This window comes from Anolis sagrei, chromosome X (assembly GCF_037176765.1).
Source record: "Anolis sagrei isolate rAnoSag1 chromosome X, rAnoSag1.mat, whole genome shotgun sequence".
Lineage (NCBI taxonomy): Eukaryota > Metazoa > Chordata > Lepidosauria > Squamata > Dactyloidae > Anolis > Anolis sagrei.
The window spans coordinates 98,079,309-98,105,627 of NC_090034.1; the positions used below are offsets into that span (position 1 = coordinate 98,079,309).

At 41.4% G+C, this 26,319-nt stretch overlaps 2 protein-coding genes across 2 annotated transcripts; both read right to left on the reverse strand.

The window, feature by feature from the left end:
- Window positions 1-871: 871 nt before the first annotated feature.
- On the reverse strand, window positions 872-16,106 carry LOC137094867 (cytochrome P450 2G1-like). The gene is made up of 7 exons (XM_067460785.1): window positions 16,043-16,106; window positions 11,051-11,211; window positions 10,605-10,781; window positions 10,374-10,515; window positions 8,885-9,072; window positions 7,223-7,364; window positions 872-1,262 (listed from the first exon to the last, which is right to left on the reverse strand). Exons 1-7 carry the CDS (start codon window positions 16,104-16,106, stop codon window positions 1,081-1,083), a joined length of 1,056 nt encoding a protein of 351 aa, XP_067316886.1. The 3' UTR covers window positions 872-1,080.
- Window positions 16,107-16,887: 781 nt separating this feature from the next.
- LOC132780085 (cytochrome P450 2G1-like) lies at window positions 16,888-26,319 on the reverse strand. Its single transcript, XM_067460786.1, has 9 exons — window positions 26,111-26,319; window positions 22,964-23,126; window positions 22,731-22,880; window positions 22,409-22,569; window positions 21,777-21,953; window positions 21,546-21,687; window positions 20,477-20,664; window positions 17,649-17,790; window positions 16,888-17,069 (listed from the first exon to the last, which is right to left on the reverse strand). The coding sequence occupies exons 1-9, from the start codon at window positions 26,288-26,290 to the stop codon at window positions 16,888-16,890; spliced, it is 1,485 nt and encodes a 494-aa protein (XP_067316887.1). The 5' UTR covers window positions 26,291-26,319.

Sequence of the window (26,319 nt, forward strand, 5' to 3'; positions counted from 1 at the left end):
AATTGCTGGAAGAAACATTAACAACCTCAGATATGCAGATGACACCACTCTGATGGCCAAAAGCGAGGAGGAGCTGAGGAGCCTTCTAATCAAGGTGAAAGAAGAAAGTGTAAAAGCCGGGTTGCAGCTAAACATCAAAAAAACCAAGATTATGGCAACAAGAATGATTGACAACTGGAAAATAGAGGGAGAAAATGTGGAGGCCGTGACAGGGTTTGTATTTCTAGGTTCAAAGATTACCGCAGATGCAGACTGTGGCCAGGAAATCAGAAGACACTTACTTCTTGGGAGAAGAGCAATGTCCAGTCTCGATAAAATAGTAAAGAGTAGAGACATCACACTGGCAACAAAGATCCACCTAGTCAAAGCCATGGTATTCCCTGTAGTCACCTACGGATGTGAGAGCTGGACCTTAGGGAAGGCTGAGCGAAGGAAGATAGATGCTTTTGAACTGTGGTGTTGGAGGAAAGTGCTGAGAGTGCCTTGGACTGCGAGAAGATCCAACCAGTTCATCCTCCAGGAAATAAAGCCCGACTGCTCATTGGAGGGAAGGATACTAGAGACAAAGTTGAAGTACTTTGGCCACATCATGAGGAGACAGCAAAGCCTAGAGAAGACAATTATGCTGGGGAAAGTGGAAGGCAAAAGGAAGAGGGGCCGACCAAGGGCAAGATGGATGGATGGCATCCTTGAAGTGACTGGACTGACCTTGAAGGAGCTGGGGGTGGTGACGGCCGACAGGGAGCTCTGGCGTGGGCTGGTCCATGAGGTCACAAAGAGTCGGAGACGACTGAACGAATGAACAACAACATACATATTCAAGAGACCTCATTCTCTTAGGATTTTTCAGGAGATAGAAAATGTAGGAATGGGTAAAAGTATCCCTGTTATCCAGCTGCAATTTCAGTAGCACCCCAATACAACAAGAGCTAATATTGGATTGAAATATGGAAACCATTCTTGCTGGCTCCCCTCTGTGGTAGAGTCAGTGATCAGATTAATTGCCCTTCCATCTCCCAAAGAGTTTGAGAATGCAGATGATACAACAGCCCCAAGCTGAAGAAAATAGGTATCTTGGAGTCAGCGTGGGATGAAGGAGAGTTGATAAATGGGTGGGACACTGATAAAGCCAGTCTCCAGTGGGGTTGGGTCAAGGTCTTCTGGGGGCACAAGGGGCTTCAACTGGAAACTCTGCAGGATGGTGGTGAAGAAGAGGAAAAGCTGCATGCGGGCCATTGATTCACCCAGACAAATCCGTTTCCCTGAAAGAAAAGGAAGGATTTGTCAGGACGTGAGGATAGATGCACCCAAATTCTCTGATCAGATGACTCATGAGATGCAACCCCTTCCCTTTACCTTGTACATAGCGTCTACTGCTTTTTATGGACTTTCCTTTCCAACCAGTCATCTCATTGTCCTGTTTATATCAAATACACTCATGTACAAGTCATCCTCATGTATAAGCCAATGTCAAGTTTGGAGGCCAGAATGACGGATTTTTATATGACTTATAGAGAGATCATTCTGCATAAAAAGGGAAAGCACTAATGTTCCCCAAGCTGCCAGCCACCCCTTCAGCCAGAAGTCCTGAACATTATTCGTTTCATGAAAGCCAATCAGAATTCTAAAATAAAACCCTCAAAAAATCATATTACAAGAAGATCCTGGAATGGATCACACGTATGGGCCAGCTGCGCCCATACCATGGGAAATCTGACTTGACAACAGTAATCCACACTCTGGTTACATCCCGTATAGACTACTGCAACATGCTCTACGTGGGATTGCCTTTGGAGATTATCCGGAAGCTTCAAATGGTCCAATGAACGGCAGCCAGATTGCTAACAGGAGCGACGCTCATGGAGCATACAACTCCTATGTTGCACCAGCTCCGTTGGCTGCCGGTTTGCTACCGGGCACAATTCAAAGTGCTGGCTTTAGCCAATAAAACCCTAAACACCCAAATTCCATATCCGAACGCATCTCCCCTTATGAACCATCTAGGACATTAAGATCATCTGGGGAAGCCCAGCTCTCATTGCCGCCTTCGTCACAAGTACGTTTGGTGGACCCCATGGATACAAAGGGGTCATGGATACAAAGTTAGATAGGAGTAATAGAATAAAAAAAGACAAGAAAGAAGGCAGATTACCGGGTGCTTTTTTGAAAGAAATACATCAATGGGATATGTTCGATATCTGGAGAACTCTCAATCCAACTGGGAGAGAATTTACATACTACTCTCACAGACACAAATCAGCCTCCAGAATTGATATGGTATTTGGTACAAAAGACATCATCTGCAGAACAGAAAAGATAGAGATCCTAGCAAGAACATTTGCAGACCATAATCCGATTCTATTGAAACTAAGAAAAGAAAATAGCAACAGGGGGGGTTGGAGAATGAACGATTATATTCTGAGGATACAAACACATAGAGATAAAATTGGAAAGGAATTAAAATACTACCTGAAAGACAACACCAATGATAACCTAGAGGATAGGGTGGTTTGGGAGGCTGGAAAAGCTGTAATAAGAGGGGTATTAATTCAGCAAAATTCAATTTGGTACAAAGGTAATAATAAAAAGCAACTAGAGTTATTAGTCAAGATTAGAGGAAAGGAAATAGAGCTGGAGAGGAAAAGAGGGCAGCGAAATGAAATTCTGGCAGAATTGAAAAACTTACACCAGCAATATGACCTCTTGATTGCTAATGATATTGAGAGGAAAATCAGGTACAATAGGTACAACTTCTTTGAGAATGCAAACAAGCCAGGCAAATTTCTTGCCTGGCAGCTGAAAGGTACAAAGAAATCCCAACTGATTACCAGAATAAGAAACAATGGTGAGACAATTACAAACTTGCAGCAAATCCAGACAATTTTTGAAAAATATTACTCAAAGCTCTACAAAAAAGAACAGGAAGATTTAGACAAGACCATTCAATTTGTTAATGAGACCAAGATTGTAAGATTAACTGAAGCAATGAAAGCTAATCTAGATAGATTAATTTCACCAGACGAACTAATGGAAACAATAGATAAGATTAGGCCACATAAAGCTCCTGGCCCAGATGGTCTTTCCCCACTCTATTATAAAACGTTTAAAGAAGAGCTGACACCATTACTGGTGTCTGTAATGAATAAAGTCTTGGAAAAAGGTGAGATTCCAGATTCTTGGAAAGAATCCACAATTGTACTAATCCCAAAATCAGATAAAGACCTAGACCAAATTAAAAATTACAGACCCATCTCGCTTCTAAATTGTGACTATAAATTATTTACTACAATCTTGGCAAACAGACTCAAACAGACATTAGCAGAAATCATTCATAAGGATCAAGCGGGATTTCTACCTAATAGATACCTGAGCCAAAATGTCAGAACAATTCTGAATGTTTTGGAGGTAGCGGAGAGCGACCCCAATAAAGATTTAGCATTGTTTTTTTTGGATGCGGAAAAAGCTTTCGACCAGGTCAGCTGGGTTTATTTGGAAAAGGTCTTGGATTTATATGGGGTGGGCCATCGCTTTAGAAAAGCAGTGGGGGCAATATATTCTAAGCAATCTGCTAAGATAAAAATAAATGGACAGCTGACAAAAGCCATAGATATACAGAAAGGGACTAGACAAGGCTGTCCACTTTCGCCATTACTATTCATTTTGGGATTGGAAATTTTGAGTATAAGAATTAGGGATGACAATGAAATTGAAGGGTTCAAAGTAAAAGGCCAGGAAATCAAAATCAGAACATATGCAGACGATATGGTTTGTATTTTATCTAATCCAACACAGAGCGTTCCAAAATTATTAGAGGTAATCAAATTGTATGGAGAGGTTTCGGGTTTTAAAATAAATAAAGATAAATCTAAATTTATTACAAAAAATTTAGACACTAAAATTATTAGGAAATTAGAGGAAGTGGCTAACTGTAAAGTAGTCCCGAAGATAAAATATTTGGGAATAACTATCACAAGCAAGAACATCGACTTGTTTCAAAATAATTATGTGAAGACATGGTCGGAGATCAAAGGAAATTTGAACAATTGGCAAAAGCTACCATTAACATGGCTGGGCAGGATTGCAATTATTAAGATGATGATACTTCCCAAAATGCTTTTCTTTTTTCAAAGCATACCTATTATTAAAGGGACTAAAATTTTCAATTTGTGGAAGAGGGATATCATGAATTTCATTTGGGCAGGGAAAAAAGCCAGGATTGCTTACAAAAATTTAATTGATACCAAAGAGAGGGGAGGACTAAATTTACCAGATTTAAAAACCTACTATGAGGCCGCCTGCATGAGCTGGCTCAAAGATTGGATACAATTCCGGAACATAAATCTACTAAATTTAGAAGGACATGGAATCAGATATGGATGGCATTCTTACCTCTGGTATGAAGGAGAGAGATTAAATAAGGCATTCAATAAACATGTAATTACGGGAAGCTTAATAGATGTTTGGAAAAGATACAAATTAGGGATGGAATCCAAAACACCCCTGTGGCTGAGGCCAATAGAAGCCATTGGGAGACCCACCTGCAAGGATGATGTCAGAACATACGGGGAACTACTTATCAGGTCCAATGGCCAATGGGCACTGAGGGGAAAAGACGAATTGGGTATTAAAGATTGGTTCCGATATCATCAATTATACGATAGATTCAAAAAAGACGAGAAGAGGGGATTTGCTTTGGAAGATAATCGTGTTAAAACCCCCATGATCTCATGGGCAAAAGATTTAGGGAGAAGCATAGATTTTGACATCTGGGAAAACCTGTGGAACAATGGATTTAAATTTACAGTGGCAGCTTCAATTAGAGATAATGTATATAAAATGTTCTACAGATGCTACATAACTCCAGCCCTCCTAGCCAAAATGGACAAGTCACAAACAGGATCCTGTTGGAGATGCAAAAGAAAGAAAGGGACTTTCTTTCACGTATGGTGGTCGTGCGAACTGGTGCAGATCTATTGGAAAAGAATAATAAAGGAAACAAATAAAATGATTTACAACAAAGTAAAAAAGAACCCAGGGATGTGCCTATTAGGGATATTCAGAGACAGCTTAGAACAGCCAGAGAGAGAAATCTGTTTGTACAGCTTTGCGGCTGCACGCATTACAATTGCCAAAAACTGGAAAGGGGAGAAAACATTAAGCATCAAAGATTGGAAGGATAAATTGTGGGATTATGCACAGATGGCTAAGATTTCAAGCAATTTGAAATATGAAAATAATGAAATATTTGAAAGAAACTGGAAGCTGGCCTTAGCATACTTGACGGGAGAGCTAAAGAAATAAAAACAAGAGGAATTTATTGAATTAAAAGTATATAGAGGGTTAAATAAGTTGTGCATAAATCCTGCGTGGATTAGTGACGGAAGTCAAGGTGGTGGGTAGCACTGGGGGTGGGTGGAGGGGTAACTGTATGGAGGGTTGTTTGTGTATGTGTGTTTGTTTGTGTATGTGTACATTTTTGCAACATATACAGTTGGTGTATTATCTTTTCAAAATAAAATTTAATTAAAAAAAAAAACAAGTACGTTTGGTGGAGACGAGACACAGAGCCTTCTCGGTATCTATAATATCTATAGATATTAGATCAGCCACCTCCCTTTTAACATTCCGGAAAAAAGTCAAGACGTGGCTTTTTGAATAACCGTGTCCAAATGCAGAGTAACAGACATAGGAAAATGGAATGACGACAATGAGACTGGACAACGTTTTTAACACAGAGACACTATGAATTTATATTTATGATTTGTTTAGTTTTTATTATATGTTATGTTTTTACTTTTATTTATAATATTGTAAACATTGAATTTTACCCTGTTAACCGCCATGAGTCGCCTACGGGCTGAGAAAGGTAGTATACAAATACAGTAAATAAATAAATAAAATAAATATTACATGGGCCTACTGCAATCAGTGTGAATTGCTCAGGTAGAGATTGCCGAAGGAGGCAGATGAAATGGGTAACTAATGCTTTAAAATCTTAAAATGCTAATATAAGAACCCTAACCCTTATACATATATTGAACAAACCAGCTAACAAGCAAGAATACAATCCTTCTCCTCATTAGTGTGTTTAAGAAAGCTCTACCTGAGGATAACATTTACACAAATGACCAGCCACTGCCAGAAGGGACAGAGAGCTCTCCGAAGCTCTAGGTGCTCTTACTGCCTATTACAGGGAAAACCAGCTGATCCCTAACCCACCTAAAACACAGACATATGCTTTTCATCTCAAGAACAGACAAGCATCCCGAGCTCTGAGGATCACCTGGGAAGGAATCCCACTGGAGCAGTGCAGAGCACCCAAATACCCGGGAATCACTCTGGACCGTGCTCTGACCTACAAGAAGCACTGCCTGAATATCAAGCAAAAGGTGGGTGCTAGAAACAATATCATACGAAAGCTGACTGGTACAACCTGGGGATCACAACCAGATACAGTGAAGACATCTGCCCTTGCACTATGCTACTCTGCTGCTGAGTATGCATGCCCAGGGTGGAACACATCTCACCACGCTAAAACAGTGGATGTGGTTCTTAATGAGACATGCTGCATTATCACGGGGCGTCTGTGCCCTACACCACTAGAGAAATTACACTGTTTAGCCAGTATTGCACCACCTGACATTTGCCAGGGAGTAGCAGCCAATACTGAAAGGACCAAGGCAGAGACACCTCCAGCTCATCCCTTGTTTGGATATCAGCCATCACATCAACAAATTAAATCAAGAAATAGTTTTCTAAGATCAACAGAGACACTCGCTGGAACACCTCAGCAAGCAAGAGTCCAAAAGTGGCAGGCTCAAACCCAGAACCTCAATCAATGGCTGATACCAAATGAGAGACTCCCCCCTGGGCATACAGAAAACTGAGCGACTTGGAAGATGCTGAACAGACTGCGCTCTGGCACCACGAGATGCAGAGCCAACCTCAAGAAATGGGGCTACAAAGTGGAATCCACGACATGCGGGTGTGGAGAAGAGCAAACCACAGACCTCCTGCTGCAATGCAACCTGAGCCCTGCCACATGCACAATGGAGGACCTTCTTATAGTAACATCAGAGGCACTCCAAGTGGCCAGCTACTGGTCAAAGGACATTTAATCAACTACCAAGCTTGCAAACTCTGTCTTGTCTGTTTGTTAAAAATAGGTTTAAAATGTAATACAATTGTCCGGTTGATACTGACAATATAAATAAATAAATACCTGAGGAGAAAGGCACAAAGGCATCATTCTTCTTGAAGCATCCATTCTCATCCAAGAAGTTCTCTGGGTTGAAAGCATTGGGGTTTTTAAACATTGTGGGATCATGCAAAACAGAGCTGAGCACAGGGCAAACTTCCATTCCCTGAGAAAAGGAAAAGAAAGATTTATGAGCTCAGAATGGCAAAAATTCAGTCCTAGAAGAGCCCATCGTAAATTGCATGTTTTCATCCACTCATAGTCCACAAGATTTAGTTGTTCTGTGTAAAGACTGTAAAACAACTGGAATACATAAGGAAACAACCTAACTGTCCTACAAAAAAAAGTATGAGCATCTGAACTACAAAGATTCAAAGATAGTCGCAGCAGAAGCTTAAACTGTGGTTGTGACAACCTCTGCATGCTCTTATTCAGGTAGCCCACGAGAAAATGACGGAACATTTCAGACTACCTTGTAGGGATGTGCGATCCATTAAAAAACAGTTCAAAAGTCATTACAAAACTGGGGGGTGATGGTGTTTCATTTCTAAAGTGCATTTAAAGTCTGGTTAGTGAAAAATTCATTACTATAACATGAGTGACGAAATTTTGTTACTATTTCGTTATAGTAATTGTGCATGCACATAATTACTATAATTGAGGAAACTTCAAGGGCTCCTCTCTCCCTCATTTTTACAGCTATTGGGGTGAAACTCACTACAATTGTAGAACACATTTTCCACTCTCAGACCACCAAATTTCAGAACATTTCACTTATCCACGGATTTCTGTGGAATTTTCAAAATTTTTATAAACAAAATTTTTATGATAGTATTAAAATGATGGAACGAAGAGCCCTGCCAGTTACCCCATTGCTGCCAATGGACCGGATGTATCCCCCCCCCCCTCCCAGTTTCGGGAATTTCCCAATAAATGGGCCAGCCAAAAACCAGACAGGGTTTTGGCAAATTGCACACCATTAATATACCATCCTAAATAATCTATAGGACAATAACCAATATTAGCAGGTATTCCTGAAGGTGGCTTAAACCAAAGTGGAATGGATATTCCACTGAGAGCAAGGATTCTTGCCTTCTCTCTCTTACTTCAAGGTTCAGCAAAACATATTAACCACAAACTGTGTAAGATACTCAATGGCCGGTCATGCCCCTTTTTGCAAGATGTACTGGACAGTTGGATTTCCTGTTTCTGACTTCCAGTAACCCAATTGCTCTTCCTAGTGACAGTTGAGTTTCAGATGATCAGGTTCAAAAACAAGTACTCATCCTGTGCTAACCCATATGCTAATCTATAAGTTTCACCCATGGACAAGTCAAGTTGATATTTGATTGGATGATAAATGATATCTCCTCCAGCTGTGTACCAGATAAACGGCTTGCTGCACCTGAGCTATACATCTCCCCCCTTTTTTTCAAAGGCACTGTCATCTACACATTTTCTCCTTTTGAAATCCCCCAGTTCCACTATTGTCCTCCCACTCAGCTTACTTCAATTGCTGCAAACTCAAATCATATTTGGGCATCTTGGTCACACTCTAATGTTGCTTGGGCTGCATGTATCCCATTTTCCTCCCGTAAAACATTGGAAGATGTGAAGTTGACTATCGCTCTCAGTTTCAAGTAAACCAGTCTCCCTTTATCTTTCCTGGTTACTCCACTACTGTACCTTAGGGATGAAGTATCCTCTGAATTCAGTGTCACAAGTAACCATGTGGGCCACATTCATAGGTACGAGATCGCAGAATCTCTGTATTTCATGGATGACAGCATCCGTATATGGCATCTGCCTCTGGTCTTCATTGTTTGGGATGCGATTATGGCCAATCACTCGATCTATTTCCTCGTGCACTTTTGCTGTTAAGTATATGAATAACATTAACTCCTTGGGTTTCTGACTCTCAAAGGGAAATGAGATTTTACTATGAACAAGGCTAAAGAGAGGCATGAAATCTCTGCATATTCATTGTAGGAAGACCAACACCACATCACAAGCAACAGCCTGGAAGGCCTGATTGTAGTTTCTTCTGCTTGAGAAGACACCATGAGCTAGTTTTCCTCATTCCTCATACCTCATACACTCTTCCATCATTTTAAAACTTTCCCGTTATTTCTGAAATGATCAAGCATACTATTGGCATGCCTCCTTGTGGCCGCTAAACATTTTCAAGTCTAGTAGGCCCTCTGTATCTTGTGGGGTTCGTTTCCAAGATATCCCATGGATATCAACATCTGTGGATACTGAAGTTTCACTATAGACCAATGGTTCTCAACCTGTGGGTCCCCAGGTGTTTTGCGTTAAAACTCCCAGGAATCCCAGCCAGTTTACCAGCTGTTAGGATTTCTGGGAGTTGAAGGCCAAAACATCTGGGGACCCACAGGTTGAGAATCACTGCTATAGACAATGACGTAATGAAATAGTGTCTCAACTATAAGTGGGCAAATAAGTGTTGAGGAGAGGGGAGGTTATAGCATTGTTTGCTTATATATCCTTATAGTACTCCATAGGTGGCCAAACCAAGATTTGCTTCCCCCTTCCCAGATGCACAATACGTGGGGACAGAGGGCTGACTGTACTCAAATGTGTATGAAGAAGTGGAAGATAGGGTGAAATTTAACCATGAAGTTGACCATCAAATTGTTCTGGAGGACGTAGAAAATCCCAAAGAATCATTCTCTGTAGGAATCTCCATGTCTTCCAGTATGATTCTGCATTCAATTTCCAGAAGAATTTAAATATGAGGTTGCCCTGGAGAAACTAATGATTCATAGAGAGAACCAATAATCAAGTCCATAAAAGATTAAACCTGCCAGTGTGGGCCAAATGAGGTGATACTGTACAACCAGGCATATAGCCGGGGGGGGGGGGCGGGGGGGCTTGGGGGGCTTCAGCCCCCCCCCCCTGAAATTCTCATGGTGGTCCACGAGAAGGTCTTACTGGTACATTATTTAAACTGTTATGTTTATTCATATGATCTGATCACCATGCTCAATATATCCCATATGCATCGGGGTATTGGGGTAACGATACAAAAGGTTTGCTAGGGTAGACCCTCTTTCACTCAGACTCAGCCCCCCCCCCCCCCCCCGAATCAAACTCAGCTCCCCGAGAAAAACAATCCTGGCTACGGGCCTGTATACAACAATAACAACAATACCTTGCACTTCGGGATATTTCATCAAAAACAGGAAGCCATATCTCAGGGTTGAACTGACGGTCTCTGTTCCAGCAAAAAACAGAGTAAAGATGCTCACCTCCAAATTCTTATTAGTAAATTCACTAAGTGGATTGCCTTTTTCCTGAAAGGAGGAAAGATGAAGAAATCATGTGATGATTCCAAGATAAACCACTGACAGATCCACACCACCTTCATACACCAGCAAGGTACCTTTTCCATCTGGATGAGGTAGCAATCAATAAAGTCACGTGGGAAGTTAGGGTCAAGGGTCTCTTGGTTCTTCTTCACTCTCTTGGCAATGAAGCACGACAAATGTGACATAATGTCATAGACTCTGTTGTGGGGGCCTGGGAAGTACTTCAGAAAAGTGGGAAACATGTCATAGAGCTGCATGAGAAGAGAAATCATGTTTAGTGGGTTTCCTGCCAAATTTCATCCTAGCACCAGTTGTATTTCTTTAGTTTCCTTTGGAAGAAATTCTGGAGTTAGAAACAAAGAGGGCATCAAACATCAGAAAAAAATCAAAAGAGCACCTGGTTCCAGGACTGGATATGAATGCCTAGTAGATGAAAAGTGAAGAACATCAGGATAGGATTCAAGACCAAAAGATTTTTAACCAGCTGAACATTATCACGAAGTGAGTAACATTCAGGTACCTGGGACCAGGTTGAGCTCGCTTCCCAGTAGAAATCGTTTATTAGCCTCATAAGGGCCTGGAATTCCTCATCCTCGTAGTCAAAACGGTCCCCAAATACAATAGAGGAAATGATATTAGAGACGGCATTCCTGAGAGGGTCGGTGGGGTCTAAAACTTTTCCTGCAACACAAGAGCAAAAGAAAAACAAATAACAGAGATCCAGTCTACAGAGATCCAGTCTGTGCTTTATATCAGAATGTTTTATCAACATGTCTGTTAATTTTTAATAACCTTTGATTAAGCCCAGTAAATCTTAAAAAGTTAAGCCACGACACATAATTCAAGGGCATTTTCAGTCTTCTGTAAATGTGCTATTATTCAGCAATCTCCCATATGTGAGGCATGTCACACAACCTGTTTGTTCTGGGCTTTTCTCCTTGTAGCCTCTAAATCCTGCAATGTATACAGCTTAGATAAAGGTAAAAGTTTTCCCCTGACATTAAGTCCGACTCTGGGGATTGGTGCTCATTTTCATATTTAATCTGAAGAGCTCACGTTATCCATAGACACCTCCAAGGTCATGTGGCCGGCATGACTGCATGGAGCGCCGTTATCTTCCCGCCGGAGCGGTACCTATTGATCTACTCACATTTGCATGTTTTGGAACTGCTAGGTTGGCAGAAGCTGGGGCTAACAGCGGGAGCTCATGCCACTCCCCAGATTGGAACCTGTGACCTTTCAGTAAGCAAGTTCAGCAGCTCAGTGGTTTAATCCACTGTGCCACCGAGGGCTCCGACAGCTATGTTACTGGTTGTCAATTGTCCTTTTCTTTTGGGTGTGGACACTGGCCCTTTCTGGCTGGGGCTTTATGGTCTGTTATTGGGGTTGGTTGAGCACCGCCTTCCACATTTCATAACTAAACAGACCTGGAGTACAAGTCAACAGTAAGAGAATGCAGAAACCAATCATATAGACCAGGGGTCCTCAAACTTTTTAAATAGAGGGCCAGGTCACAGTCTTTCAAACTGTTGGTGGGCCGGATTATAATTAGAAAAAAACATGAATGAATTCCTATGCACACTGCACGTATCTTATTTGTAGTGCAAAAACACTTAAAAACAATACAATAATGAAAATTAAGAACAATTTTAACAAATATAAACTTATTAGTATTTCAATGGAAAGTGTGGGCCTGTTTTTGGCTGATGAGATAGGATTGTTGTTGTTATTGTGTGCTTTCAAGTCATTTCTGACTTAGGTTGACCCTGAGCGAAGGCCAGGTAAATGACCTTGGAGGGCCGCATCCGGCCCCCGGGCCTTAGTTTGAGGACCCCTGATATAAACCATTAATCCCTAGAACTAGGGAAAATATTACTGTTTATTCCTTCACTGCAGGGGATTGGATTGGACAAATGTACAAAGTGAGAGCACATATAGATGATGAAATATTGGTTGTGGAATATCTGCAATAATAATAATAATAATAATAATAATAATAATAATAATAATAATCTTTATTTATACCCCACTTCCATCTCCTCAATGGGGACTCTGGGCGGCTAACATGAGGCCAAGTGCAAAAATACAATACAGCACAATAAAATACAGAATGCAGAGAACAAAACATTACATCAGAAAATAGTTCCAGTAATAAAATAAATAAAGCAAATTAACACAATAAAATCAAACAGGATGGGCAGGCCAAATGGACAAGATAAAATGATAAAACCCTGGGTGAGGTAGGAATAGAAAATATGTAAATGAATGATAAATCAGTGGGGTAAGGCTTTCAGTTTAGGATGGGAGAAAGTGCATCATAGGGACAACACTATAGATGGAGCAGACAGAAATGGGATAAAGGGTCACTCTCCCAAGGCACATCAAAAGAGCCAGGTTTTCAGGGATTTTTTTTTTTGAAGTCTGCTGAGGAGTTGGCTTGTCTAATGTATTGGATGTATTGAATAAACCCCATCTAAATTGGCTAAAATGTCCAAATTGTATAATAATTAACATTTGAAGTCTAAATAACAAGAAGGATCAAATATTTGAGTTGAAGGAATGTGTGCAAAAATGTCTAATGCTTAATTAGGGTCATTCCAAGAGAAAGGATGAATCCACCAAGGTCTTTGCAAGACAAGGAATGCAAGCCAAGGCCTCAGTGAATCTTGAAGGTCTCCTAGACACAATACTATCTCTGAATGCCCTGACTATGTTTCCAATCTCTCAACTTGAGAAGAGTGTTTAAAGTTGCTGATGACTACATCTGTAGAAATTCCCAAACAGAGGCAGGGAGTGGGTCCCTAAGGAACGTGTGATAGTTTTATCATAGCTAGCAGAATAAAAAGAGAAAAAGGGTAGATGACAAAAAAGAAAGTAACTGACCAGCCAACTCCAAGGTGTGGGTTTTGTAGTCATGTATTCCCTCTAATTCAGTTCCACTTATTTTATCAATTGTGGGTTTCTTTTGGTAGAATGTAATGGCCCAGAAGCAATGTGTTGAATGTTCTGCCTGTGAGATGTAAGTCAAATTGGCTCAGTTCTTCCTTGGCTAGCCAGTACTGTGGCTGTTGGGTCTAGTGGAGATCTGGATTTGCAGTTTACAGTTTCTGCAGATCAAAGGATTAGCTTTCATGGATCTTAGGAATGAAGATCCAACACCACAATGTAACATCACATCTCTGCTCATTTAGATTTATACTCCATCAGAGCCTTTACTGGATCTCAGTGTAGAGGTGCTGCATTGCATTGTGTTGGAGACACAACAGCATTCTCATGGTAAAGTATCCAAATCCCATTTTAAATTGTTGATACAATTAACACTTGGTGCATAAATCAAGGGTATTTTGAGTCTTCTGCAAATGTGTAGTTATACAGCATTCTCCTGTATCTGAGGTATGTAACACAACCAGATTGTTCTGCCCCCTGCCTTCTGCAATCTCTAAATCCTGCTATGCAGACAACTAATAAATACAGGACTCCTGGCAAGCAAGGATCAGTTATTAGTGAACGTTATCAGTTGTCAATGGCTGTCGAAAATCCAACAAGTAAATTAACAATGCCTCCAAATGATTAACATGAAAGGGGAATTACTGACAGTTTAGAGAAATATCCTGCTACTTTTCCAAAAAAGAAAAAGACGATGTGGCATAACATACCTATTTAGTTACTTATTTTGTATGCCACCTTTTCCTGGAGAAAGATCCAAGATGGCTTCCAAGATCAATAACCAAAGACAAGCATCAGGAACAAAAGTAATTTCTTACATTAGCAATCACATCCATAAGAAATTTCTCCCAAGCACGGGGTTGGTAGTTTTTATAATGGTGCCTTGGTACCGTAGTGCTGGCAATTTAAGGCCAAGGGCTAAGAAATATATCCTATTCCAGTTTCCGAGCAGAGGAGTACCCAATTCCTTTGAAAACAGTCATCTTCCAGATGTGGGTATAGATTGAAAAGAAAACATGTCACTCTTGGGAAGTGCTTGTGCATCACTAGTTCATACCTTAAAAAGCACAATTCAAGATGAAGCTGATAGAAGTTGAAGGCCGGAAACACCATAATACGATCCTCTTGGAATATGTCACATAATGATTAATTGCGAGGTCAGATTCTGATGCTTTTGTTATAGAAGCTTATTTGCATTTTAGTAATATTGTCGAACATGATACCCACCACAACAATTTATAGTTTCCCAAGGGCACAAGGACAGAGATATATGAATTCTAATTCTTTTTGAAGTCTGCAGATATTGGCTGATACGCATCAGCATAGATCCAAAACAGATCGCCAGCAGCAACTTCCCACAAAGACTTTATTGTTTCAACCCTTAATAAAATGTATCCCTCTATTTTCAACTCCCTGCCTACATTGTATTTTTTAAATATTAGATCTATGTGTGTATATAGTATAAGTGATTCATGTCAAAATGTAACAAGACAGATCCCAGAGGTCTTCACCTTTCAGCCCTCCTCCCCCCAGACATTTCCTGGACAGGAAAGGTTGAACTAATCCCCTGGCTATTTCCTGAGTAATAATCAAGTGTCACTATATGTATGTATAGAAATATAGTTTCCATGTTGGATCTGATAAAACCCAGTTGATATTTGAATGCTTTTCAAGGGCAGACCTACACAGAGCAAGTTGCAAGAGTCCAAGCTGGCTGTAACCAATGCAAGTACCACTGTAGTCAGGTCCAATGTCTCCAGAAATGGGCACACTTGGCACACACTTTTCAAGGGCAGACCTACGCAAAGCGAGTTTACTTACTTATTTACTTACATTGCACACCAAGGCTGGGGTTGGCACCTTTGAACCCGTAAACGCATCAACGTTCTTAATAGCAAAGCAGTTTATTGAGGATTAATATAGCAATAGCCAAAAAGGTAAAAAGCAATCAAACAAGTAATAAAGACATGTTCACAAAACAGTCAGTTGAGCAAAGTAAAAGACAGCCAATTATCAGTAAAAAAAAAAAAAAAACAGGAGGTTTGCAAAAATCCAATAAACAAGTCCACAATAGTTAGAGTCTTTCAGTTCCAAAAGGTTGCAAAAGACCAAAGTCCCTTGAGGAAACATCAGTAAACTTGAACCATTAAATCCCAATGCAGGCGCTTCAAACCAGGACAAACCGCATACAAGAATTTCAGCATGAACATGAATCCCAGGCAGAAGTAAACAGGAATCTTAGTATGAACAAGAAGGCATGGATACCAGGCATGAAACAAAAGGCATAGTTACACATGAAAATCAAGCGTTGAACTCACTGAAGAGTATAGATTCACAGACTCTATATTTATTCAGAAAGCCATGGCAAAGGCATTCCATTTCCCTTGGGAAACCTCTCCCTGACCCCTTTTTTTCTCTTAATCTTTCAGACAGTCTTTTACCCCCTTCGAGGTGGTGATGTTGTTTAATTTGACTTCTCCTATCAAAGAGTGTTTGGTCCTCCCTCGGCTTGCCAATTAGTTTCACTATCACTTTCCTTTCACTTTCCTTTCACTATTCCTTTCACTATCACTATCACTATTTGGCCTTGGCAATTTAACCTTTTCCTCGGCCTCTTTTTCTATTAGCATCGAAGCATCTTTGCCTTGGGAACCAACTATCCCAGAATCCTCAGGTTCACTATGGCTAACTGTACTCTCTCTATATACAAACCCCTGAGAGTCAGCAGAAACCTGATCATTTAACTTATGAGGCAACATCCATTCTGGTTGACAAAAATCTGTTCCTCTATTGCTCAGGAAAAAGCTGAATGTGAAACTATTAATCAATTACTGACCCATAAATGTGGAGTTGAGCTACTGGATCCTTGGTATCTGCTGAAATTTGGCTACAAGATCTCCCGTGCATATAAAATTGGTAGATGCCCAAGTGCCATTATACTCAATGGGGTAGTAAAATGATGTCCCTTATATGTAAAATGACAAGATCAATATGTACTTTTAAATTTTTTGAATATTTTCAAGCTATGGGTAGTTGAAACTATAGATAAGGAGGGCCAACTGCTACATAGATGTGGAATTGAGATGGTTCTCCACTAGATAATTTCAAGGCATCCTCAGTACTTCAAAATCACTTAACTATACATATTCAAGAGACCTCATTCTCTTAGGATTTTTCAGGAGATAGAAAATGTAGGAATGGGTCAAAAGTATCCCTGTTACCCAGCTGCAATTTCAGTAGTACCCCAGTACAACAAGACCTAATATGGGTTTGAAATATGGAAATCATTGTTGCTGACTCCCCTCTCTGGTGGAGGCAATGATCAAATTAATTGCCCTTCCATCTCCCCGTAGAGTTTGAGAATACGGATTATACAACAGCCCCAAGCTGAAGAAAAAAGGTATCCTGGAGTCAGCGTGGGATGAGGGAGAGATGATAAATGGGTGGGACACTGACAAAGCCATTCTTCAGTGGGGTTGGATCAAGGTCTTCTGGGGGCACAAGGGGCTTCAACTGGAAACTTTGCAGGATGGTGGTGAAGAAGAGGAAAAGCTCCATGCGGGCCAGTGATTCACCCAGACAAATCCGTTTCCCTGAAAGAAAAGAAGAATTTGTCAGGAGGCTTTTCTGATCAGATATCTCCTGAGATGCAGCCCGTTCCATGTCCCCTTACCTTGTTCATGGTATCTAAGGCTTTTTATGGACTTAACTTTCCAACCAGTCATCTCATTGTCTTGTATCTATCAAATACACTCATACCCTCATATACAAGTCAATGTCAAATTTGGAGGCCAGAATTATGGATTATTATATGACTTATAGATAGGTCATTCTACATAGAGAAGGAAAGCACGAATGTTCCCCAAGAGGCCAGCCACCCCTTTAGCCAGAAGTCCAGGACATTACTTGTTTCATGATAGGATATCTGAATTACAAAATAAATACCAAAAAATCACATTACACGAAGATCCTGGAATGGATCTCACATATTACATGGTCCTACTGCAATCAGTGTGGGTTGCTCAAGTAGAGAATGCCCAAAGAGGCAGATGAAATGGGTAAGTAATGCTTTAAAATCTTGAAATGCTAAGAACCCTAACCCTTAAGAACAAACCAGCTAACAAGCAAGACTATAATTCTTCTCCTCATTCATGTATTTAAGAAAGTTCTACCTGAGGAGAAAGGCACAAAGGCATCATTCTTCTTGAAGCGTCCATTCTCATCCAAGAAATTCTCTGGGTTGAAGGCATTGGGGCTTTTAAACATGGTGGGATCATGCAAAACAGAGCTGAGCACAGGGCAAACTTCCATTCCCTGAGAAAGAGAAAAGAAAGATGTATGAGCTCAGAATGGCAAAAATTCAGTCCCAGAAAAGAGCATTGTAAACTGCATGTTGAACCCCAGTCATCCTGACATGGAAGGCCAAGGATGGTGGAAAGGGAGGGAGAGACATGGAGGACAGTTGGAACAGAGATAAGGTCCATCTGGCCTAGTTGTTATGGGAATCAAAAAGCTGGAAGATGTTGGCATGTAACCTGGGTTGGGAAGGGCAACATTTTCTGGGAGTATATAGTAAGTGGTGGAGAATGTCACTGTTTGTTCATTTAGTCGTTTCCGACTCTTTGTGACCTCATGTACCAGCCCACGCCAGAACTCCCTGTCAGCCATGGTCACCCCCAGCTCCTTCAAGGTAAAGCCAGTCACTTCAAGGATAACATTCATCCATCTTGCCCTTAGTCGGCCCCTCTTTTTCTTCCATTTCCCCCAGCATCAGCATTTTCTCCAAGCTTTCCTATCTTTTTATGATGTGGCCAAAGTATTTCATCTTTGCCTCTAAAATCCTTCCCTCCAGTGGGCTTTATTTCCTGGAGTATGGACTGGTTTGATCTTCATGCAGTCCAAGGCAATCTCAGAATTTTCCTCCAACACCACAGTTCAAAAGCGGCCATCTTCCTTCGCTCAGCCTTCCTTATGGTCCAGCTCTCACATCCATAGATTACTACAGGAAAACCAATGCTTTAACTATGCGGATCTTCATTGCCAGTGTGATGCCTCTACTCTTCACTATTTTATCGAGATTCATCATTGCTATCCACCCTCTGAGGATGCTTGCCATAGATGCAGGAAAAACGTCAGGAGAGAATGCTTCTAGAACATGGCCATATAGCCTGAAATACCTACAGCAACCCAGATTCTGGCCTTCTCCTTCTAACTTCATGACTCAGCAAAAACACATTAACCACAAACCCTGTAAGATACTCAATGGCCAGTCGTGTCACTTTTTGCAAGATGTACTGGACAGTTAGGCTTCCTGTTTCTGTATTCCAGTAACCCAATTGCTCTTCCTGGTGTCAGTTGAGTTTCGGATGATCGGATTCATGCTAATAAAGTCAAGTTGTTATTTGATTGGATGATAAAGGATACCTCCTCCAACTATGTACCAGATAAAAGGCTTGTTGCACCTGTGCTGTAATCCCCCCTTTTTTTCAAAGGCACTGTCATTCGCACATTTTCAGCTTTTAAAACCCCCCAGTTCCACTATTGTCCTCCCACACAGATCACCGGGGAAGGAATCCCACTGGAGCATTGCAGCGCACCCAAATACCTGGGAGTCACTCTGGACCATGCTCTTACCTACAAGAAGCACTGCCTGAACATGCAGGCAAAACAAAAAGTGGGTGCTAGAAACAATATCATGCGAAAGGTGACTGGCACAACCTGGGGATCACAATCAGATACAGTGAAGACATCTGCCCTTGCGCTGTGCTACTCTGCTGCTGAGTATGCATGCCCAGTGTGGAACACATCTCACCACACTAAAACAGTGGATGTGGCTCTTAATGAGACATGCCGCATTATCACGGGGTGTCTGCACCCTACACCACTGGAGAAATTACACTGCTTAGCCGGTATCGCACAACCTGACATCCGCCAGGAAGTAGCAGCCAATAGTGAAAGAACCAAGGCAGAGACATCTCCAGCTCATCCCCTGTTTGGGTATCAGCCAGCACGTCAATGACTTAAATCTAGAAATAGTTTTCTAAGATCTACAGAGACACTCGCTGGAACACCTCAGCAAGCGAGAGTCCAAAAGTGAAAGGCTCAAACCCAGAACCTCAACCAATGGCTGATACCAAATGAGAGACTTCCCCCTGGGCACACAGAAGACTGGATGACTTGAAAGGCGCTGAACAGACTGCGCTCTGGCACCACAAGATGCAGAGCCAACCTTCAGAAATGGGGCCACAAAGTGGAATCCACAACATGCGAGTGTGGAGAGGAGGAAACCACTGACCACCTACTGCAATGCAACCTGAGCCCTGCCACATGCCCAATGGAGGACCTTCTTGCAGCAACACCAGAGGCACTCCAAGGGGCCAGATACTGGTCAAAGGACATTTAATCAACTACCAAACTCACAAATTTTGTATTTTGTCTGTTTGTTTGCTTTGTTCTGTTAGAAATGTAATATAATTTGACTGGTTGTCCTGACACGACAAATAAATAAATACTCAGCTTACTTCAGTTGCTGCAAACTCAAATCATCTTTGGCCATCTTAGCCACACTCTGATGTTGCTTGGAATGCTTTGGAAGGTTTTTGTTTTGTTTTGTTTTGTTTTGTTTTGTTTTGTTTTGTTTTGTTTTGTTTTGTTTTGTTTTGTTTTGTTTTGTCGTGTCAGGAGTGACTCCTGGTGTGAGAGAATTGGCCGTCTGCAAGGACATTGCCCAGGCGACGCCTGGATGATTTGATGTTTTTATCATCCTTGTGGGAGGCTTCTCTCATGTCCCCATATGAGGAGCTGGAGCTGATAGAGGGAGCTCATCTGCCTCTCCCCGGATTCGAACCTGCCACCTGTCTGTCTTCAGTCCTGCCGACACAGGGGTTTAACCCACTGCACCACCGGGGGCTCCTCATTGGAAGGTGTGATGTTGACTGTTGCTCTCAGTTTCAAGTTAACTGGCTTCCCATGATCATTCCTGGTTAGTCCACAACTGTACCTTAGGGATGAAGTATCCTCTGAATTCAGTGTCACAAGTAACCATGTGGGCCACACCCATAGGTACAAGATCGCTGACTCTCTGTACTTCATGGATGACAGCATCCGTATATGGCATCTGTCTCCGGTCTTCATTGTTTGGGACGCGATTATGGCCAATCACTCGATCAATTTCCTCATGCACTTTTGCTGTTAAGTATATGCATAGAATTAACTCCTTGGGTTCCTGACTCTCATAAGGAAATGATATTTTACTATGAACATGACTAAAGAGAGGCATGAAATCTCTGTGCATTCACTAAAGTAGACCAACACCACATCCCAAACAACAGCCTGCATTGCCTGATTGTGGTTTCCTTTGGTGGAGAGGTACCATGAGCTAGTTTTCCTCATTCCTCATACCTTGCACTCTTCTATCATTTTTGAACTTTCCAGTTATTTCTGAAATGATCAATCATGCTATTGGTATGCCTCCTTGTGGCTACTAAACATTTTCCAGTCTAGTGGGCCCTTAGTATCTTTTGAGGTTTTTTTCCAAGATACCCCATGGAAATTAACATCTGTGGATGCTGAAGTTTCACTATGACAATAATGTAGTGAAATAGTATCCCAAATATAGGTGGGCAAATAAATGTTGGGGAGAGTCAGTTATCTGTGAAGTCATGGGAGGCTTTAGCATTGTTTGCATATACATCCTCATAGTACTCCATAGGTGTCCAAACCAGTTTGCTTCCCCCTCCTCAGATGCAGAACACAAGGGGACAGAGGGCTGACTGTACTCAAATGTGTGTGAAGAAGTGGAAGGTAGGGTGAAATTTAATCATGAATGTGACCGGAAGTTGACCATCAAATTATTCTGGAGGACGTAGAAATTCCCAAAGAATCATTCTCTGTAGGAATCTCCATGTCTTCCAGTATGGTTCTGCATTCTATTTCCAGAAGGGTTTAATCATGAAGTTGCCGTGGACAAACTAAAGATTCATAGAGAGAACCAATAATCAGGTCCACAAAGATTAAATCTGCCAATGTGGGCCAAATGAGGTGATACTGTACAACAATAACAACAATACCTTGCACTTCAGAATATTTCATCAAAAACAGGAAGCCAAATCTCAGAGTTGAACTGATTGTCTCTGTTCCAGCAAAGAACAGAGTAAAGATGGTCTGCTTCAAATTCTTGACATTAAATTCACTAAGTGGATTGCCTTTTTCCTGAAAGGAGGAAAGATGAAGAAATCATGTGATTATTCCAAGATGAACCACTGGCAAATCCACACAACCGTCACACACCAACAAGGTACCTTTTCCATCTGGATGAGGAAGCAATCAATAAAGTCACGTGGGAAGTTAGGGTCAAGGGTCTCTTGGTTCTTCTTCACTCTCTTGGCAATGAAGCGTGACAAATGTGACATAATGTCATAGACCCTGGTGTGGGGCCCTGGGAAGTACTTCAGAAAAGTGGGAAACATGTCATAGAGCTGCATGAAAAGAGAAATCATGTTTAGTGGGTTTCCTGCCAAATTTCATCCTAGTACCAGTTGTATTTCTTTAGTTTGCTTTGGAAGAAATTTGGGAGCTTGAAGCAAAGAGGGCATCAAAGATCTCAGTTTTGTTCTGATTAGGATAATTCAAAAGAGCACCTGGTTTCAGGACCGGATATGAATGCCTAGTAGATGAAAAGTTTAGTGGGTTTCCTGCCAAATTCAACTCATTTCTTTAGTTTGCTTTGGAAGGAATTCTGGAACTATAAACAAAGGGAGCATTCAATATCTCAGTTTTGTTCTGATGAGAATGAATCAGAAGTGCACCTTTTTTCAGGGCTGTATATGAACTTCTAGTAGTTGAGAAATAAAAAAACATCAAGACAGTATCTAAGACCAAGAGTTTTATTAAGCAGCTGAACATTATCACAAAGTGAATAACATTCAGGTACCTGGGACCAGGTTGAGCTCAGTTCCCAGTAGAAATCGTTTATTAGCCTCATAAGGACCTGGAATTCCTTATCCTCATAGTCAAAGCGATCCCCAAATACAATAGAGCAAATGATATTAGAGACGACACTCCTGATATGGTCAGTGGGGTCTAAAGGTTTTCCTGCAACACAACAGCAAAACAAAAACAAATAACAGAAATCGAGTCTTTGGTTCCAAGATGCATCCATTAAATGTCAGATGTAGGGAGCAGTATTCCTCCTTTCAGGATTTAGCTACTTTCATTCAACAGAATAAATTCAGCCTGCCTAGCAACTCACTTACCCTTTGTCTTATGAAATTCCTCCAGCAGGAATTGGGCCTCCTCCTGGATTCGCTCCTCAATAGACTTTTTCCCCATCCCAAAATTCTTCAAGACGGTGATGGAGAATTGGCGCAGTTGCTTCCAGTGTTCTCCATTGGAAAAGCCCACCCCTGAGGGAAAGAAGAAAAAAATCATAGAACAAGCAGAAGAAAGTGTTTTAACCATTCTTACATAGACAAGTGGAATGCCTCACCATATCCTTTGACAACCTTCTCCAATGTAGGCTTGGTACTCCTTCCACTGAACTCTTCTGCTTTGTCTATTAGAGCCTCCTTCACAGCTAGGTGTCCACACAAGACCAGAACTGGACGTGTTCCCAAATAGACCATGAAAACGGGACCATATTTTTCGTGAAGCTGTAGGAGAAATAAACGTTTCATCTCTGGCACTATCTTTATGTTTAGGCAGACATTTTGGAATGGTGTCATTTGAAGTGGATGAATTTGTGGTCAAGGAGTACATTTCATGTCACACTGCCATTAATTCAGCCTAGGGATCATGAGAGAATATTAGTAGTTCCAGTTTGATCTCCTGACATGGTAAATTGGAGTACCCAGAATGGTCCCTCTGGATTAAGAGTGTTGTTGAACGCCAGGTCTGTCAACGGTAAAACAGCTCTTATCCAGGATTTAATTCTGGATGAGCATGCAGACCTGGCATGTATTATGGAGACCTGGTTGGATGAGGCTGGAGGTGTAAATCTGACCCAGCTTTGTCAACCAGGTTTCTCTGTGCAGCACCAACCAAGATTAGGAGGGTGGGGAAGCGGGGTCGCAGTGGTCAATAGGGATTCCATCTCCCTGACCAGGTGCCCAATAATAATAATAATAATAATAATAATAATAATAATACTTTACTTATACCCCGCCTCCATCTCCCCCAAGGGGACTCGGGGTGGCTTACATGAGGCCATGCCCATCAGTACAGTGAACACAATATAACACAAAAGCATAACAAAAAAGAAAATGAAATACATAAGATGCAAAACCAATATAATAAGTGACACAGCAATATAAAATCAAACATTAAAACACAAATGATCACACTGGACAGGACCAAATTCAAAGATAATTTAAAAAAAAATGGGAGATAGGACAATGTAAAATATCAGGGAGGAGATCCAGGATGAGGTAGGATTTAATTGCACGGACCATAAAATAAAGTGCTTCTGAGGTCATTTTATGCAAAGTCATTTTATGCGTGGGGGCTTGCATAATATCTCTGGGGAATGAATTCCAGAGCCGGGGGGGCACCACAGAGAAGACCCTCTCTCTCGTCCCCACAAGTCACACTTGTGATGAGGGCGGGAACAAGAGAAGAGCCTCTCCGGAAGATCGAAGAGGTCATGTGGGTTCGTAGACAGATATGCAGTCGTGCAGGTATGCGGGTCCCAAACCATTCAGGGCCTTGTAGGTCAAAACCTGCACCTTGAATTGGGCCCAGAAAATAAACGGCAGCCAGTGGAGCTCCTTAAACAGAAGTCAACCATTTTTGAGTATGTCTATCTGAGGGTAGGTGACTGGGACAGATAGGGATTCTGTTAGTGTACCGTCCACCCCGCTCCACTACAGTCTCCCTACCTGAGCTAGCTGAGATGGTCTCGAGCCTGGCGTTGGAGATCCCAATGGCTTATTGTGCTGGGGGACTTCAATGTCCATGCTGAGGCCACCCATGTTTTCCATTGTGACCATGGGGTTGTCCCAACTTATCTGGCCCTACTCACAGTGCTGGACACACATTAGACCTGGTTTTCTGTCAGGGATAGGAGGAAGGGGGTGGGGTAGAGGAGCTAACTATTACTCCTTCAGTTTCCCATTGGCTTCAGTTTCCTATTGGCTTCATGATTATGTAGATGGAAAGCACACAGTTGTGTCTTGGCAGGGTTAGGCTTCTGGTAGTTATATTTTGAATAGCTGGAGAGATTTTTCAGGGCATTAGTAAGTTGGATTTCAACTTTTTCAAAGTGTTTTGCTTGTGTTGTTAGGCCAAGGTCATCAGCGAATATAAAGCTCTTTGTGAGTGGTGGTTCTGGCTGATCATTAGTAAAGATGTTAAACAAGGTTGGTGCAAGAACCCTGCCTTGAGGTAGGCCATTCTTTCACCTCCTCCATCTACATTTCCAGCCCTGAAACTCCACATAAAAGCTGCAGTTTTCTAGTGGGGTCTAGGTGTTTTTTGTAAAATTGAAGTCCCAGGTGGTATGGTAGAGTTTATGCAGAAATTTCCTGTGTTGCAGAGTGTCATAAGCTGCTGTAAGGTTTACAAAAACTGCTCCTGTAATGCAACCTTTCTCATAGCCTTCCTTTATAAACGCAGTCAAGTTAAGAATTTGAGCTGTACAGTTTTTCTCTGGTCTGAAGCCTGCTTGTTATGCAGGAAGTTGGGGTTCAATAACAGGACTTAGTCGATTAAATACCATCCTATCATATTTTTATACAGATGACATAAGAGAGAAATTGGATGGTAGTTCTTGGCATTGGAGGCATATTTACCAGATTTTAAAATGGCAATAAACTTAGTTTTCCTCCATTGATTGGGAATCTGTTTGTGTGCCAAGCATTGATTGTAACGAATGAGACAATTCAATGCCTCAAGGCATTGACATTTCTGGCCCATCCTCTGTTTGCATATGAGCCAATGTGCCAATGATTTAAATCAAGAAACAGCTTCCTAAGATCTACAGAGACACTTGTAAGAACACTTCAGCAAGCAAGAATCCAAAAAGGGCAGCTTAAAACGTGGAACCTCAATCAGTGATCGATGCGGAATGAGAAACTCCTCCCCCCCCCCCCCCCCCGAGGCACACAGAAGTTTGGGTGACTTGGAAAGTGTTGAACAGACTGTGCTCTGGCACCACGCAATGCAGAGCTAACCTTAAGAAATGGAACTACAAAGTTGAATTCACGACGTGCGAGTGTGGAGAAGAACAAACCACAGACCACTTACTACAATGCAGTCTAAGCCCTGCCACATGCACAATGTAGGACCTTCTTACAGCAACAGCAGAGGCACTCCAAGTGGCCAGCTTCTGGTCAAAGGACATTTAGTATAACGCCAAGTTTTTAGCTTTGATTGCAGTTTTTCTATACATTATAACTGTATTCTCAATTTGCTTCTAACATGATAAATAAATAAATGCCTTAGTGAATCTTATTAAATTTCTTTGTTTTTCTACTACATCCAAAATGCCCAAATTGAATTCCAGGGAAAAATCACCAACCTTGAAAAGAGATTTCTTTACAAAAAAATAATGCAAAGAACAAAAAAGGCAAAAAAGTAAAGAAAATGATTTTAAAAAAAAAGCAAAAGCATAGCTCTCAATCGTCAAAAGTGTCCATACCTTTAGAAGAGATTTTAAGGTTTCTCCTGACTTGAACTGCAGGAAATTCCCGATCAGGGGCAGGGGAGTTGGTCCCGGAGGAAGCTTTCCCTTGTGCAGTCGTTTCCTCTTAGAAGATATAAGTAAATGGCAAGAAACACAGATAACAAGGAGGAGGGTGACTATACCAGCCCATTCCATGGTGCAGACTGTCAACTGTCTTTCTCTTT

Coding starts and splice junctions, on each gene's coding strand:
- LOC137094867 (XM_067460785.1), bottom strand. CDS start 16,106: ATGCTAATAGAAAAAGAGGCCGAGGAAAAGGTTAAATTGCCAAGGCCA. Junction 11,212..16,042: donor GCCAAATAGTGATAGTGATA/GTGAAAGGAATA, acceptor CTTGTGTTGCAG/GAAAAGTTTTAGACCCCACC. Junction 10,782..11,050: donor CGAGCTCAACCTGGTCCCAG/GTACCTGAATGT, acceptor CTTCTCATGCAG/CTCTATGACATGTTTCCCAC.
- LOC132780085 (XM_067460786.1), bottom strand. CDS start 26,290: ATGGAATGGGCTGGTATAGTCACCCTCCTCCTTGTTATCTGTGTTTCT. Junction 21,954..22,408: donor TGAGCTCAACCTGGTCCCAG/GTACCTGAATGT, acceptor CTTTTCATGCAG/CTCTATGACATGTTTCCCAC. Junction 20,665..21,545: donor GAAATATTCTGAAGTGCAAG/GTATTGTTGTTA, acceptor TATACTTAACAG/CAAAAGTGCATGAGGAAATT.